Genomic DNA, 18,758 nt, shown 5'->3' on the forward strand with positions numbered 1-18,758 from the left:
CCACCAGCCGCTTGTGCAGTAAAATTGATAGAGCAAATCTCTGTCCCTTTAGGGAACTAGCTTATAAAACCTTCTCCAATCCTTCTTGGAGAAAGGACAAAATCCTAGGAATCCTGATTTTACTCCATGAGTAGCCTTTGGATTCGCACCAATAAAGATATTTACGCCATATCTTATACTAAATTTTCCTAGTGACAGGCTTTCGAGCCTGAATCAAGGTATCTATGACCGACTCAGAGAATCCCCGCTTAGATAAAATCAAGCGTTCAATCTCCAGGCAGTCAGCCGCAGAGAAACTAGATCTGGATGCTGGAAAGGACCTTGAATGAGAAGGTCCTGTCTCAGTGGCAGTTTCCACGGTGGCAGAGATGACATTTCCACCAGGTCTGCATACCAAGTCCTGCATGGCCACGCAGGTGCTATCAAAATTACCGAAGCCCTCTCCTGTTTGATTCTGGCAATCAGACGAGGAAGGAGAGGAAAAAGAGGAAACACATAAGCCAGGTTGAACGACCAAGGTACTGCTAGGGCATCTATCAGTACTGCTTGGGGATCCCTCGATCTGGACCTGTAACAAGGAAGTTTGGCATTCTGACGAGATGCCATAAGATCCAATTCTGGTGTGCCCCATTGACGAATCAATTGTGTAAACACCTCCGGATGGAGCTCCCACTCCCCCGGACGAAAAGTATGTCGACTTAGAAAATCCGCTTCCCAGTTCTCCACTCTTGGGATATAGATTGCTGATAGATGGCAAGAGTGAGTCTCTGCCCATCAAATTATTTTGGAAACTTCTATCATCGCTAGAGAACTCTTGTTCCCCCTTGATGATTGATATATGCCACAGTCGTGATATTGTCCGACTGGAATCTTATAAATTTGGCCGAAGCCAGATGAGGCCACGCCTGAAGCGCGTTTAATATCGCTCTCAGTTCTAGAATATTTATTGGAAGGAGAGCCTCCTCCTGAGTCCACACACCCTGTGCCTTTAAGGGAATTCCAGACTGCACCCCAGCCCAATAGGCTGGCGTCCGTCGTCACTATGACCGATGCTGGCCTGTGGAAACATTCCCTGGGGCAGATGATCCTGTGACAACCACCAAAGGAGAGAGTCTCTGGTCTCTTTATTCAGATTTATGAGGAGATAAATTTGCATAGTCCCCATTCCACTTTCTGAGCATGCATAGTTGCAGTGGTCTGAGATGCAAGCGAGCAAACGGAACGGTGTCCATTGCCGCTATCATTAGTCCAATTACCTCCATACACTGAGCCACTGACGGCCGAGGAATGAAATGAAGTGCTCGACAGGTGGTTAAAATCTTTGATTTTCTGACCTCTGTCAGAAAAATTTTCATGTCTACCGAGTCTATCAGAGTTCCTAGGAATGGAACTCTTGTGAGAGGGACAAGTGAACTCTTCTTTATGTTCACCTTCCACCCGTGAGATCTTAGAAAAGCCAACATGATGTCCGTGTGAGATTTGGCTAGTTGGTAAGTTGACACCTGAATCAAGATATCGTCCAGATAGGGCGCCACTTCTATGCCCCGGGGCCTTAGAACCGCCAGAAGGGACCCTAGTACCTTTGTGAAAATTCTGGGAGCTGTGGCCAACCCGAAAGGAAGAGCCACAAACTGGTAATGCTTGTCCAGGAAGGCGAACCTGAGGAACTGGTGACGATCTTTGCGGATAGGAATGTGAAGATACGCATCCTTCAAATCCACGGTGGTCATATATTGATCCTCCTGGATCATTGGTAAAATTGTCCGAATGGTCTCCATCTTGAAGGATGGGACACTGAGAAATTTGTTTAGGATCTTGAGATCTAAAATCAGTCTGAAGGTTCCCTCTTTTTTGGGAACCACAAACAGATTGGAGTAAAACCCCTGCCCCTGTTCTGCTTTTGGAACTGGGCAGATTACCCCCATAGTATATAGGTCTTCTACACAGCGTAAGAACGCCTCTTTTTGTCTGGTTTACAGACAACCGTGAAAGATTAAATCTCCCCCTTGGAGGAGAATCTTTGAATTCTAGAAGATAAACCCCTGGGTCACAATTTCTAATGCCCAGGAATCCTGAACGTCTCTTGCCCAAGCCTGAGCGAAGAGAGAAAGTCTGCCCCCCACTAGATCCGGTCCCGGATCGGGGGCTGCCCCTTCATGCTGTCTTGGTAGCAGCAGCAGGCTTCTTGGCCTGTTTACCTTTATTCCAGGTCTGGTTAGGTCTCCAGACTGACTTGGATTGAGCAAAATTCCCCTCCTGCTTTGTGGCAGGGGAGGAGGTAGCGGGACCACCTTTGAGGTTTCGAAAGGAACGAAAATTATTCTGTTTGGCCCTCATTCTATTTGTCTTATCCTGAGGAAGGGCATGGCCTTTTCCTCCAGTGATGTCGGAAATTATCTCCTTCAGTTCAGGCCCGAATAGGGTCTTAACCTTGAAAGGAATAGCTAATAGCTTAGATTTTGATGACACATCAGCAGACCAAGACTTAAGTCATAACGCTCTACGCGCCAAAATGGCAAAGCCTGAATTTTCCACTAATTCAGCCAGTTGAAAAGCGGCATCTGTAATAAAAGAATTAGCTAGCTTGAGAGCCTTAATTCTATCTAAAATCTCATCCAATAGGATTTCAACCTTAAGAGCCTCCTCAAGAGCCTCGAACCAAAAAGCAGCTGCAGTAGTTACAGGAACAATGCACGCTATAGGTTGCAGAAGAAAACCCTGATGAATAAATATTTTCTTTAGAAGACCCTCTATTTTTTTATCCATAGGATCTTTGAAAGCACAACTGTCCTCAATAGGTATAGTTGTACACTTAGCTAGGGTAGAAACGGCTCCCTCCACCTTAGGGACCGTCTGCCACTAATCCCGAATGGTGTCGGATATAGGAAACATTTTATTAAAAGTAGGAGGGGGAGAGAACGGAATGCCTGGTCTATCCCATTCCTTAATAACAATGTCCAAAATCCTCTTAGGGACCGGGAAAACAGTGCAAGAAGGAACCTCTAGATATCTATCCATTTTACACAATTTCTCTGGAGGAATTACAATAGGGTCACAGTCATCCAGTCGCTAAAACCTCCCTGAGTAACAAGCGGAGGTGTTCAAGCTTAAACTTAAAAGCCGTCATATCTGAGTCTGTTTGGAACATCTTTCCGGAATCAGAAAGCTCTCCCTCAGACAGCAATTCCCCTACCCCCTATTCAGAGCATTGTGAGGATACATCGGAGATGGCTAATAAAGTGTCAGAGGGCTCAGCATTTACTCATATACCGGACCTACTGTGCTTCCCCTGCAAATCAGGCAGTTTAGATAATACCTCTGTGAGGGTAGTAGACATAACTGCGGCCATATCTTGCAGGGTGAAAGGATTAAACGCACTAGAAGTACTTGGCGTCGCTTGTGCAGGCGTTAAAGGTTGTGACACTTGGGGAGAAGTAGATGGCAAAACCTGATTCTCTTCTGACTGAGAATCATCCTGCAACATACTTTTATCATCTAAAATATGTTCTTTGCAATGTAAGGCCCTTTCAGTACATGAGGGACACATTTTAAGTGGGGGTTCCACAATGGCTTCTAAACACATGGAACATTGGCTTTCCTCAATGTCTGACATGTTAAACAGGCTAGTAATGACCACAAAAAAGGCTTGAAAAAATAATCTTAAAAAACGGTACTGCGCCTTTAAAAGAAAAAAAAAAGCATAAAATTTTTCCAAAACTGCTTAAAAACAATAAAAATTGTCCCAATTTTATGGTTGAAGGATCCCAATTCTGCAGCTAAGTTTGCCCCACAAGGAAAGGAATACTTAACCCTTACAGGAAAAAACGGAAAAATACAAAACGTTTATTTCAATGAAAAGCACCTGCTGTGGCGCCTACCTGCCCTCAGGGGTCTGTAAAACCAGGTTAAACCTTTGTTTTGGCCCAATATTTGGAGCTTGCTTGAGAAAAACAACTGTGCAACTGAGGCGTGAAAATAGACCCCGCCCATCTCCCTCGATGTCTCACAGCCCAAATTAACCGCACCAGAGCGGTCTAAAAACCTAGCCATGTGGGTTCAGAAACCCAGAAATGAAGCCATGTGTACCCTTCTTAAATAAAGCATAAAAAAGTCTCTTTTAAAAACGTTAACTGCACTCCCAAACATGTAAACGTTTGCCCACAAACATTCAAACATCAGTGTCAACGATTTGTATATAGCCCATATATGCAAGCTCAGTAATACCCCTCTCTATACTTTAGGAATACTGCTTACCCTCTCCCTCATGGGGACACTGTCAGCCAATTCTGAAATAACAGTCTCTCCAGAAAAAAAATGACTGAACATACCTCACTGCTTATAGCATGAAAACGTTACTCACACTGAAGTTTCTTAAGTACTCCTCAGCCATTCTGTGGGAACTGCACTGGATCTTAGTAAGATCATCAGCCTCCAGGCAGAAGTCTTCATCCATCTGCTGTCTGAGGGAAAATAGTACACACCGGTAGCATTTAAAATAAAAACATAATTTATGCTTACCTGATAAATTTATTTTTCTTGTGGTGTATCCAGTCCACGGATCATCCATTACTTGTGGGATACCAATACCAAAGCTAAAGTACACGGATGAAGGGAGGGACAAGGCAGGTACTTAAACGGAAGGGACCACTGCCTGTAGAACCTTTCTCCCAAAAATAGCCTCCGAAGAAGCAAAAGTATAATATTTGTAAAATTTTGAAAAGGTATGAAGCGAAGACCAAGTCGCCGCTTTGCAAATCTGTTCAACAGAAGCCTCATTTTTAAAGGCCCAGGTGGAAGCCACAGCTCTAGTAGAATGAGCTGTAATCCTTTCAGGGGGCTGCTGTCCAGCCAAAAAGAAAGAGGTTGCCGAAGCCTTTTGACCTCTACTCTGTCCAGAGTAAACAACAAACAGGGAAGATGTTTGACGAAAATCTTTAGTCGCTTGTAAGTAAAACTTTAAAGCACGGACTAAGTCCAAATTATGTAAAAGACTTTCCTTCTTTGAAGGAGGATTAGGACACAATGATGGAACAACAATCTCTTGATTGATATTCTTTTTGGAAACTACCTTAGGTAAAAACCCAGGTTTTGTACGCAGAACTACTTTATCTGTATGGAAAATCAGATAAGGAGAATCACATTGTAAAGCTGATAACTCAGAGACTCTACGAGCCGAGGAAATAGCCATCAAAAACAGAACTTTCAAAGATAAAAGTTTGATATCAATGGAATGAAGGGGTTCAAACGGAACTCCTTGAAGAACCTTAAGAACCAAGTTTAAGCTCCATGGATGAGCAACAGGTTTAAATACAGGCTTAATTCTAACCAAAGCCTGACAAAATGCCTGGACGTCTGGAACTTGTGCCAGACGCTTGTGCAAAAGGATAGACAGAGCAGAAATCTGTCCCTTTAAAGAACTAGCTGATAATCCTTTATCCAAACCCTCTTGCAGAAAGGACAATATCCTAGGAATCCTAACCTTACTCCATGAGTAATTCTTGGATTCGCACTAATGAAGATATTTGCGCCATATCTTATGGTAGATTTTCCTGGTTACAGGCTTTCGTGCCTGTATTAAGGTATCAATGACTGACTAGGAGAAGCCACGCCTTGATAAAATCAAGAGTTCAATCTCCAGGCAGTCAGTCTCAGAAAAATTAGATTTGGATGATTGAAAGGACCTTGTAGTAGGTGGTCTTGTCTCAGAGGCAGAGGCCAAGGTGGAAAGGATGACATGTCCACCAGGTCTGCATACCAGGTCCTGCGTGGCCACGCAGGCGCGATCAAGATCACCGATGCTCTCTCCTGTTTGATTTTGGCAATCAGTCGAGGGAGCAGAAGAAACGGTGGAAACACATAAGCCAGGTTGAAGCACGGTGCTGCTAGAGCATCTATCAGCGTCGCTTCTGGGTCCCTGGACCTGGACCCGTAACAAGGAAGCTTGGCGTTCTGGCGAGACGCCATGAGATCCAACTCTGGTTTGCCCCAACGATGAACCAATTGAGCAAACACCTCCGGATGGAGTTCCCACTACCCCGGATGAAAAGTCTGACTTAGAAAATCCGCCTCCCAGTTCTCTACACCTGGGATATGGATCGCTGATAGATGGCAAGAGTTAGTCTCTGCCCAGCGAATTATCTTGGAGACTTCTAACATCGCTAGGGAGCTCCTGTTCCTGTCGTGATGTTGTCTGACTGAAATCCGATGAACCTCAGGGTTGCTAACTGAGGCCAAGCTAGAAGAGCATTGAATATTGCTTTTAACTCCAGAATATTTATTGGGAGGAGTTTCTCCTCCTGAGTCCACGATCCCCGAGCCTTCAGGGAATTCCAGACTGCACTCCAACCTAGAAGGCTGGCATCTGTTACAATTGTCCAATCTGGCCTGCGAAAGGTCATACCTTTGGACAGATCAACCCGAGATAGCCACCAGAGAAGAGAATCTCTTGTCTCTTGATCCAGATTTAGCAGAGGGGACAAATCTGTGTAATCCCCATTCCACTGACTGAGCATGCATAATTGCAGCGGTCTGAGATGTAGGCGCGCAAATGGCACTATGTCCATCGCCGCTACCATTAAGCCGATCACTTCCATGCACTGAGCCACCGAAGGGCGCAGAATGTAGTGAAGAACATGGCAGGAATTTAGAAGCTTTGATAACCTGGACTCCGTAAGGAAAATTATTATTTCTACAGAATCTCAGAGTTCCTAGGAATGAAACCCTTGTGAGGGGTGATACAGAACTCTTTCCCTCGTTCACTTTCCACCCATGCGACCTCAAATGCCAACACTATGTCCGTATGAGATTTGGCAATTTGGAAGTATGACGCCTGTATCAGGATGTCGTCTAGATAAGGGGCCACTGCTATGCCCCGTGGTCTTAGGACCGCCAGAAGAGACCCCAGAACCATTGTAAAAATTCTTGGGGCTGTAGCTAACCCAAAGGAAGAGCCACAAACTGGTAATGCCTGTCTAGAAATGCAAACCTTAGGAACCGATGATGATCTTTGTGAATCGGTATGTGAAGGTAAGCATCCTTCAAATCCACTGTGGTCATGTACTGACCCTCCTGGATCATAGGTAGGATTGTCCGAATAGTTTCCATTTTGAACAATGGAACTCTGAGGAATTTGTTTAAGATCTTTAGATCCAAAATTGGTCTGAAGGTTCCCTCTTTTTTGGGAACCACAAACAGATTTGAATAAAATCCCTGTCCTTGTTCCATCTGTGGAACTGGATGGATCACTCCCATTATTAGGAGGTCTTGCACACAGCGTAAGAATGCCTCTTTCTTTATCTGGTTTACAGATAATCTCGAAAGGTGAAATCTCCCTTGTGGGGGGGAAGCTTTGAAGTCCAGAAGATATCCCTGCGATATGATCTCCAACGCCCAGGGATCCTGAACATATCTTGCCCACGCCTGGGCGAAGAGAGAAAGTCTGCCCCCTACTAGATCCGTTACCGAATAGGGGGCCGTTCCTTCATGCTGTCTTAGAGGCAGCAGCAGGCTTTCTGGCCTGCTTGCCTTTGCTCCAGGCCTGGTTAGATTTCCAGGCTGGCTTGGATTGCGCAAAAGTTCCCTCTTGTTTTGTAGCAGAGGAAGTTGATGCTGCACCTGCCTTGAAGTTTCGAAAGGCACGAAAATTAGACTGTTTGGCCCTTGATTTGGCCCTGTCCTGAGGAAGGGTATGACCCTTACCTCCAGTAATGTCAGCAATATTTCCTTCAAACCAGGCCCGAATAGGGTCTGCCCCTTGAAGGGAATGTTAAGTAATTTAGACTTTGAAGTCACGTCAGCTGACCAAGATTTAAGCCATAGCGCCCTACGCGCCTGGATGGCGAATCCAGAATTCCTAGCCGTTCGTTTAGTCAAATGAACAATGGCATCAGAAACAAAAGAATTAGCTAGCTTAAGTGTTCTAAGCTTGTCAAGTATTTCAGTCAATGGAGTAGCTGTCTGAAAGGCCTCTTCCAGAGACTCAAACCAGAACGCCGCAGCAGCAGTGACAGGAGCAATGCATGCAAGGGGCTACAGGATAAAACCTTGTTAAATAAACATTTTCTTAAGGTAACCTAATTTTTTATCCATTGGATCTGAAAAAGCACAACTGTCCTCGACAGGGATAGTGGTACGCTTTGCTAAAGTAGAAACTGCTCCCTCCACCTTAGGGACCGTCTGCCATAAGTCCCGTGTGGTGGCGTCTATTGGAAACATTTTTCTAAAAATAGGAGGGGGGGGAAACGGCACACCGGGTCTGTCCCACTCCTTAGTAATAATTTCTGTAAACCTTTTAGGTATTGGAAAATAGTCAGTACACACCAGCACCGCGTAGTATTTATCCAGTCTACACAATTTCTCTGGCACTGCAGCTAAAACCTCTCCAAGCAACACCCGGAGGTTCTCGAGCTTAAATTTAATAGTAGACATATCTGAATCAGGTTTCCCCGAGTCAGAGACGTCACCCACAGACTGAAGCTCTTCCTCAGCTTCTGCATATTGTGACGCAGTATCAGACATGGGCCTTAAAACATCTGCACGCTCTGTATTACGTCTAACCCCAGAGCTATCGCGCTTTCCTCTGAATTCAGGCAGTCTGGCTAATACCGCTGACAGGGTATTATCCATGATTGCCGCCATGTCCTGCAAAGTAATCGCTATGGGCGTCTGATGTACTTGGCGCCATTTTAGCGTGAGTCCCTTGAGCGGGAGTCAAAGGGTCCGACACGTGGGGAGAGTTAGTCGGCATAACTTCCCCCTCGTCAGAATCCTCTGGTGATAATTCTTTTAAAGATAACAGCTGATCTTTATTGTTTAAAGTGAAATCAATACATTTAGTACACATTCTCCTATGGGGTTCCACCATGGCTTTTAAACATAATGAACAAGGAGTTTCCTCTATGTCAGACATGTTTATACAGACTAGCAATGAGACTAGCAAGCTTGGAAAACACTTTAAATCAAGTTAACAAGCAATATAAAAAAACGTTACTGTGCCTTTAAGAGAAACAAATTTTGCCAAAACTTGAAATAACAGTGAAAAAATGCAGTTAAACCAACGAAATTTTTACAGTGTATGTAACAAGTTAGCAGAGCATTGCACCCACTTGCAAATGGATGATTAACCCCTTAATACAAAAAACAGATTAACAAAACGAAAAATATGTTTTTTAAACAGTCATAACAACTGAACTCCTACTTTTGAAGCCTTTTGAGCCCTTCAGAGATGGCCTATCGCATGCAGGGGACTGTTGAGGGAAGCTGAATGTCACAGTTTGTAATTTTAACTGCACCAACTGTAACTTTTATACTATAACAGTGGAAAGCCTCAGGAAACTGTTTCTAGGCAAAAATAAAGCCAGCCATGTGGAAAAAAACTAGGCCCCAATAAGTTTTATCACCAAAGCATATATAAAAACGATTAAACATGCCAGCAAACGTTTTATATTGCACATTAATCAGGAGTATATACCTCTGATAGCAAGCCTGATACTAGTCGCTATTAAATCACTGTATTTAGGCTTTAACTTACATTAATCCGGTATCAGCAGCCTTTTCTAGCAAATTCCATCCCTAGAAAAACTTAACTGCACATACCTTATTGCAGGATACCCTGCACGCCATTCTCCCTCTGAAGTTACCTCACTCCTCAGACATATGTGAGAACGGCAGTGGATCTTAGTTACTTCTGCTAAGATCATAGAAAAACGCAGGCAGATTCTTCTTCTAAATGCTGCCTGAGATAAAACAGTACACTCCGGTAGCATTTAAAAACAATAAACTTTTGATTGAAGAAAAAACTAACTATATTTTACCACTTTCCTCTAACTACCTCCAGCTATGTTGAGAGCTTGCAAGAGAATGACTGGATATGGCAGTGAGGGGAGGAGCTATATAGCAGCTCTGCTGTGGGTGATCCTCTTGCAACTTCCTGTTGGGAAGGAGAATATCCCACAAGTAATGGATGATCCGTGGACTGGATACACCTAACAAGAGAAAAAACTTGCTGAAAAAAAATAAATAACAACATTTTATCACCTCTTTCCCTTCCTAGTACTTAGAGTAGTAAAAGAGAATGACTGGGGGGTGGAGTCAAGGGAAGAGCTATATAGACAGCTCTGCTGTGGTGCTCTTTGCCACTTCCTGTTAGCAGGAGGATAATATCCCACAAATAAAGGATGAATCCGTGGACTCGTCGTATCTTATAGAAGAAAAACATTTTAAAGACAGACTTTTATACTGGTGCTGTGCCAAGGAGGAACTAAGTTTAAAACCCAAACAGTGCATTAGATCGGGTAGAGCAGTGTTTCTCAACCGCAGTCCTCAAGTAGACCCAACAGGTCAGGTTTTCATTATAGCTGAACCAGTGCACAGCTGGAGTATTCAGCTGATCAGTAACCATGGTTACTAACCTGCTCTCAGCCATCAGCTGATTATTTCACCTGTGCACTGGTTCAGCTATAATGAAAACCTGGACTGTTGGGGGTACTTGAGGACAGCGGTTAAGAAACACTGGTGTAGAGCCCTTCCAACACATCTCACCAAAACGAAGTGGAAAACTAAGATGTCTCGACTACTGTAGGATATTCTGGAAAAGTAGCGTTAGGCAAGACCAGAAGATGAAAACATGGTAGCCAAATTAACACTCAATTGCCAGGAAAGTGTGCTTATTAAAATTTGACGAGTATGCAAAAAGTATATCAGATCTATATATCTATCCTAGAATGTTATACCATGTGATTTACTCAACCGTACAGAGTTTCAGTGTATTATGGTTTTTGCAACACTCACTCTGCTACCAGCATGCCTTCTTCGGTTAGACATTGGGGAGTGACTGCGGCTCCTCCTCCTCCTGTATTCAGGCGTGTATGATCTGCTTTTTGATCTCCTCCTATGTGAATGGGATCTAGACCTGGAGCGTGAATACCTTTTATGGGAATGTTTTCGGGACCTTGACCTAAAAGAAACCGTTACATAAAGGCTAGTCAGAAACTGGTAGATACAAACAGGAAATAGCATTCCATAAATCTACTTAAAGCATTAAAAAAAAATCTTAAGGATATTAAATACAGTCTGCTACAAAAAAAATTGTTTTTTGTTTTTTTAAAAGCCAAAATCAGCCCACCATATTGCCAATGGTCTGCCTAAATCACACAATAAAATGTGTTCAATTTCCCTTTAAGAAGACAAATTGCTTCAGCAAAATCTGGTGAATATATAAAGTGTCAGTAACTTATTGATATGAAGGAATGTATCTTCTTTGCTGGACTAATGTAAAAGTGTGAGGTAACAGACAACAACAGGTATCACCAACTACACATCCCCAACATACGAGAAACTAGAATCTCTCAGGATACATTTTAATCAATAAACGTTACTGGGTGACCAAATCTGACAACTATCATGTTTGGTATTAAAATACCCTTTGTTCCATGATGTGATTAGTCATAAGTGTATTGTTTCTTCTGAGGGGGTACTAGCCAGAAACTGTACCTCAGCCAAAAATGTACTTAGGGGTTGATTACATCTGCATTTTAGGTTTTTAATACACTGTTCCCATGTGGTTGTTTTAAATTGCAAAATAATCCATTATATTACTTTTCATAAATATTCAAGGTCCAACAATTCTGATGCCTTCAACCTTAAAAGCGTGTAGGCACAGTTTGACAGTTTTTAGCTAACAAAAAATGCAATGCTATTCGTCATGGTTCGAAGGTTTAAGATCTGGTTTTCATCGAATATTAGGTTGTTTATTTAGTAGCTTAATCAGGGGACCTGGTGTACACTGTATATTAAAAATTTGTTCTATATTTCCTATAACAGATGTACATAAAGTCTGAATCAAAGGGCACTAACACCACATGAACCAAGTCATTTGTGTGTGTGCAATGCAAGCATCTATTTGATAGTATTCAGAATATCTTTAGTTTTTGCTGGGAATAGCACCAGCGTAATATAAGCTTATAATTTATCTCTAACAGATATAGATATTGAAGATTTAATTGTATTCATAATAGTTCGGGCCAACTGTGGTAATATGTCTCCTAAGGCCAGAATGTAGGATAGCGGTGGAGTTTTCAAACAGAGCTTCAAATTTAGGAGGAGGGTCTAATTTTTCTACTGTGTTTATGATATAGAATAAAGGAAAGGACCTATCTAAATGCGAACCATGATTTTAAAAACATAAAACCTTGTTCTACTACCCCTGGTAGCGATTTAACCATTTAATTTTTTAATTTAGAAACTGGGAAATCCTGGAAGTGTGAAAGAGGATCTTAAATGAAAAATGTAATCATAGATTAAGTTCACCGTTGAAAACTAGAGGTAGTAGAAAATATATGGGGAAATTAATCTATTTTCTTAATTTTAAATGTGTGCTTTGTATAATTGCCCATTTGTTTAACTAGAAGTGCACTATGAGTACTTTTGCTCATAATATGTCTTTATTACAAGGGTCAGAGTACAGTAAAATGTATTTCCAATGACTGGTTATATCAGTTGTAAAGTATAAAATGTAAAGGGAAATTGCTCCTTAAAAAGTAGATTTATATCAAATAACCTTTGTTAATTGAAATCAAGACCCAATAAAATTGGCTAAACTTGCATGGATTGCAGACCTCAGTTTCTCTAAATTTAGACAAAATCCCCCTTATCTCAATATATAGTAAAACCATTAACTAATAAAAGGGAAACTCGCGTCCAAATAAAAAACTTACAATTCAGAATGAGCATGCCGTTTTTAGACTTTCCAAATTACTTCCATTATCAAATTTTACAAGCTCACAGGGTATACATATATTAGTCTGATTGGCTAATGTCTGCCACGTGATGCAAGGAGCGGGAATAAAAAAAAATAACTGCTTATTTAGAATTGCATAATTAACAAGTGCCTCATAAAGACAATGATTCAACACCTACTCTATATATTTCACTGTATTTAGTGGTCCTTTAATCTATTAATTGGCCCTTTAAAGTGACAGTAAACACCAAAAACTTTGTTTAAAAAATAAATTACTTTAATTACCTTTCCCCAGTTTTGCATAACCAACACATTTTTGGTTCAGCACCTGGGTAGCACTTGCTGATTGGTGGCTAAACGTAGACAATCAGCAAGAGCTACCCAGGAAGCTGAACTAAAAAAAAAAAAAAACACACAACTCCTAAGCTTTACATCCCTGCTTTTTCAAATAAAGATAAGAAAAAATAGGAGTTAAATTAGAAAGTTGCATGCTCTGAATCATTAAAGAAAAACACTGGTTTCATATCCCTTTAATATGCTTTTTACTTCTAAAACTACCTTTATATAGACACTTGAAATCGGATTTTGCCTGTGGTAACCCTACCTATACTCTGTTTCCTTAAGTATTGGCAATACAAGAGCTTTGTGAACATAGCCAGCAGAAGAAAGTATACTCCCAGTGGGGTATAGGGTGGATAAGCAATAAAATGTTAATTTTAAATTGTTCTGAGAACTGGGATTTGGTATAGAGAAACAAAATTCATGCTATTTCATACACAAAAATAAACTCAAAGAAGCAAAATAGTACATTTTGTACTCGGCAGCAGCTAAAACAAGTCACTGGAAACACCTTAAGAGAGGGGGGTGAGGAACTTAGAGTACACTGTCCCTTTAGTTACCACACAACTAAACATTTCATATTAACCCTTTTGCTGCTCAGTTTTTCTTCTTCACCCAGTACTTACATTTTAAAAAGGGACTTGAACTAGATTTTTCTTTGCATTATTGTTTTGAAGATTATACATTTATAAAGCTCATCTGGGGGGAGTGTAAAAAACAATTTATGCTTACCTGATAAATTACTTTCTCTTACGGTGTATTCAGTCCACGGATTTATCCTTACTTGTGGGATATTCTCAATCCCTACAGGAAGTGGCAAAGAGAGCACACAGTAAAGCTGTCCATATAGCTCCCCTCAGGCTCCGCCCCCCAGTCATTCGACCGACGGTTAGGAGAAAAAGAAGAACCATAGGGTGCAGTGGTGACTGTAGTTATTATAAATTAAATTTGAACCTGACTTAAATGTCAGGGCGGGCCGTGGACTGAATACACCGTAAGAGAAAGTAATTTATCAGGTAAGCATAAATTCTGTTTTCTCTTACTTGGTGTAATCAGTCCACGGATTCATCCTTACTTGTGGGATACCAATACCAAAGCAATAGGACACGGATGAAGGGAGGGAACAAGTCAAGTAACCTAAACGGAAGGCACCACTGCTTGCAAAACCTTTCTCCCAAAAATAACCTCCGAAGAAGCAAAAGTATCGAATTTGTAAAATTTGGCAAATGTATGCACTGAAGACCAAGTCGCTGCCTTACAAATCTGTTCAACAGAAGCCTCATTCTTGAAAGCCCATGTGGAAACCACAGCTCTAGTGGAATGAGCTGTAATTCGTTCAGGAGGCTGCTGTCCCGCAGTCTCATAAGCCAAACGGATGATGCTTTTCAGCCAAAAGGAAAGAGAGGTAGCAGTTGCTTTCTGACCTCTCCTCTTACCAGAATAGACAACAAACAAGGATGATGTTTGTCTGAAATCTTTAGTTGCTTTTAAATATAATTTTAAAGCACGAACCACGTCAAGATTGTGTAAAAGTCGTTCCTTCTTAGAAACTGGATTAGGACACAGAGAAGGAACAATGATTTCCTGGTTAATATTCTTATTAGAAACCACCTTTGGAAGGAAACCAGGTTTGGTGCGCAAAACAACCTTATCTGCATGGAACACCAGATAGGGTGAATTAAACTGCAAAGCAGACAATTCAGAAACTCTTCGAGCAGAAGAAATGGCTACTAAAAACAAAACTTTCCAAAATAATAACTTAATATCTATGGAATGCAAAGGTTCAAACAGAACTCCTTGAAGAACTGAAAGAACTAAATATAGACTCCATGGAGGAGCCACAGGCTTATAAACAGGCTTGATTCTGACTAGGGCCTGTGCAAACACCTGAACGTCTGGTACAGCAGCCAGACGCTTATGTAACAGAATAGACAGAGCAGATATCTGTCCCTTTAAGGAACTAGCTGACAAACCTTTCTCCAATCCTTCTTGGAGAAAAGATAATATCCTTGGAATCCTAATCTTACTCCACGAGTAACCCTTGGATTCACACCAACAAAGATATTTCCGCCATATCTTATGGTAAATTTTCCTGGTGACAGGCTTTCTGGCCTGTATCAGAGTGTCTATAACTGATTCAGAGAAACCGCGCTTAGCTAGAATTAAGCGTTGAATCTCCAAGCAGTCTGTTGCAGAGAAACTAGATTTGGATGCTTGAAAGGACCTTGAATTAGAAGATCCTGCCTCGATGGCAGTTTCCATGGTGGGACCGATGACATGTCCACTAGGTCTGCATACCAAGTCCTGCATGGCCACGCAGGCGCTATCAGAATTACCAAAGCCTTCTCCTGTTTGATTCTGGCTACTAGCCGAGGGAGAAGAGGAAACAGTGGAAAGACATAAGCTAGACTGAACGACCAAGGCGCTATTAATGCATCTATCAATGCCGCCTTGGGATCCCTGGATATGGATCCATAAAGGGGAAGTTTGGTGTTCTGACGGGACGCCATCAGATCCAATTCTGGAATGCCCCATAGCTGAGTCAGCTGAGCAAAAACCTCCGGGTGGAGTTCCCACTCCCCCGGATGGAAAGTCTGACGACTTAGAAAATCCGCCTCCCAGTTGTCTACCCCTGGGATGTGAATTGCAGATAGATGGCAGGAGTCCGCCCATTTGATGATCTTGGATACTTCCTTCATCGCTAGGGAACTTTTTGTTCCTCCCCGATTGATGTACGCTACAGTCGTGATGTTGTCCGACTGAAATCTGATGAATTTGGCCTCCGCTAGTTGAGGCCATTCCTGGAGCGTATTGAATATCGCTCTCAACTCCAAAATGTTTATCGGAAGAAGAGATTCTTCCCGAGACCATAGTCCCTGAGCCTTCAGGGAGTTCCAGACCGCACCCCAGCCTAACAGACTGGCATCGGTCGTGACAATGATCCACTCCGGTCTGCGGAAACTCATTCCCTGAGACAGGTGATCTTGAGACAACCACCAGAGAAGAGTCTCTGGCTTTCTGGTCCATTTGTACTTGAGGAGACTAATCTGCGTAATCTCCATTCCACTGTTTGAGCATGCACAGCTGTAGTGGTCTGAGATGAATTCGGGCAAAAGGGACTACGTCCATTGCCGCAACCATTAAACCAATTACTTCCATGCACTGAGCCACGGAAGGCCGAGGAATGGAATGAAAAACTCGGCAAGTATTCAGCAGTTTTGACTTCCTGACCACTGTCAGAAACATTTTCATTTCTACAGAGTCTATTAGTGTTCCCAGGAAAGGAACCCTTGTGAGCGGGGACAGAGAACTCCTTTCTACGTTCACCTTCCACCCGTGAGACCTTAGAAAGGCCAGAACGATGTCCGTATGAGCCTTGGCTCTGTGAAAGGACGACGCCTGTATTAATATGTCGTCTAGGTAAGGTGCTACTGCAATGCCCTGCGGTCTTAGTACCGCTAGACGGGACCCTAGCACCTTTGTGAAAATTCTGGGAGCGGTGGCCAACCCAAAAGGAAGGGCCATGAACTGGTAATGTTTGCTCTGAGGAATTTGTTTAGAATTTTTAGATCCAGGATTGGCCTGAAAGTTCCCTCCTTTTTGGGAACTACAAACAGGTTTGAGTAAAAGCCCAGTCCTTGTTCTACAATTGGAACTGGGTGTATCACTCCCATCTTTAGCAGATCTTCTACACAGCGTAAAACGCCTGTTTCTTTATTTGGCAAATGAGAAATGTGGAACCTTCCCCTTGGGGGAGAATACTTGAATTCTAGAAGGTACCCCTGAGCAACTATTTCTAATGCCCAGGGATCTGGAACATCTCTTGCCCAAGCGAAAAGAGAAAGTCTGCCCCCTACTCGATCCGATCCCGGATCGGGGGCTACCCCTTCATGCTGTCTTGGTAGCAGGAGCAGGCTTCTTGGCCTGGTTACCCTTATTCCAGCCCTGCAGGGGTTTCCAAGTTGCTTTGGGCTGGGAAGAGTTATCTTGCTTTGCGGCAGCAGAGGTTGTGGCAGGTCCGCTCCTGAAGTTGCGAAAGGAGCGAAAATTAGCCTTGTTTTTGGCCTTAAACGGCTTATCTTGTGGCAGGGCATGGCCCTTGCCCCCAGTGATATCTGAAATAATTTCTTTCAGCTCTGGGCCAAATAGGGTTTTCCCCTTGAAGGGAATATTTAACAGTTTCGTTTTGGACGACACATCAGCTGACCACGATTTGAGCTAAAGCGATCTTCGCACCATGATGGCAAAACCTGAGTTTTTCGCCGCTAGCTTAGCTAATTGGAGAGCGGCATCAGTGATAAAAGAATTAGCCAGCTTTAGAGCATGAATTCTATTCATGACCTCATCATATGAAGTCTCCCTCTGGAGCAACTCCTCCAGGGCCTCGAACCAAAAAACCGCTGCAGTAGTTACTGGAATAATGCAGGCAATTGGTTGAAGAAGAAAACCTTGCATTAAAAAAAAAAAAAAAAACCTTCCAATTTTTTATCCATAGGATCTTTGAAAGCACAACTGTCCTCTATTGGTATAGTTGTACGCTTAGCAAGTGTTGAAACAGCCCCTATACCTTGGGGACCGTCTGCCACGCGTCCCGCCTGGGGTCATTTATGGGGAACATTTTCTTAAAGATAGGGGGGGGAACAAAGGGTACACCTGGTCTCTCCCACTCCTTAGTCACAATATCCGCCACCCTCTTTGGGATCGGAAATGCCTCAGTGTATACAGGGACCTCTAAAAACCTGTCCATTTTACACAATTTTTCAGGGACCACCATGGGGTCACAATCATCCAGCATAGCTAAAACCTCCTTGAGCAGGACGCGGAGGTGTTCCAGCTTAAATTTAAACGCTAAGGAATCTGACTCTGCCTGCTGAGAAACTTTTCCTGTGTCAGAAATTTCTCCCTCAGACAGACCGTCCCTCACTGCTACTTTTGAGTTTTGTGAGGGTACTACAAATAAATTATCCAAAGCTTCAGATTGCTCATCCTTTTATTTAAAACTGAGCTATCGCGCTTTTTTGGAAAAACAGGCAGTTTGGATAAAAATGCTGCAAGGGAATTATCCATTACTGCTGCTAATTGTTGTAAAGTAATAGGGGCCAATGCGCTAGAGGTACTAGGCAACGCTTGCGCGGGCGTAACTGGTGTCGACACATGGGGAGAGGAAGGAGGACTATCCTCATTACCTTCCGTCAAAGAATCATCTTGGGCTACATTTTTAAGTGTCAATGCATGGTCATTAAAATGTTTAGATACCTTAGCACACTTTAAACACAAATGCAATGGGGGTACCGCCATGGCTTTTAAACACATAGAACAAGGTCTATCAGTAGGCTCAGACATGTTAGACAGATTTAGATAGCACTCAAATACAGAAAAAAACACTTTTTGAAAAAACGTTACTGTGCCTTTAAATAATAAAAAGCACACACTTTACCAAATCTCAAAAAAACATCCGATCTTTATGAAATTTACACCATATGATCCTAATGCTTTGAAAAGATTGCACACCAAGTTTCAAGCCAATTAACCCCTTATTGCCCAAACCGGAGCAAATTGAAGATGGCCACCAGTTGAACACACTACCTTCCTTGGGGATTAGTTGTGGAACAAAAATAAGCCTCCCTGTAGTCCTCCTGCAATCTCTGGACTCTACATGTGAAGCTGCATGAAGCTATCTTGT

The 18,758-nt window shown here is 42.5% G+C and overlaps 1 protein-coding gene across 1 annotated transcript in view; it reads right to left on the reverse strand.

Moving 5' to 3' along the window:
* The window catches only part of TRA2A (transformer 2 alpha homolog), an 87,529-nt gene that overhangs the window by 47,440 nt on the left and 21,331 nt on the right, over positions 1-18,758 (reverse strand). Inside the window, exon 3 of the mRNA XM_053714147.1 lies at positions 10,789-10,954. Coding sequence (XP_053570122.1) covers positions 10,789-10,954 — 166 coding nt within the window. The remainder of the gene's footprint in view (positions 1-10,788; positions 10,955-18,758) is intronic.

Source organism: Bombina bombina, chromosome 5 (genome assembly GCF_027579735.1).
Source record: "Bombina bombina isolate aBomBom1 chromosome 5, aBomBom1.pri, whole genome shotgun sequence".
Taxonomy (NCBI): domain Eukaryota; kingdom Metazoa; phylum Chordata; class Amphibia; order Anura; family Bombinatoridae; genus Bombina; species Bombina bombina.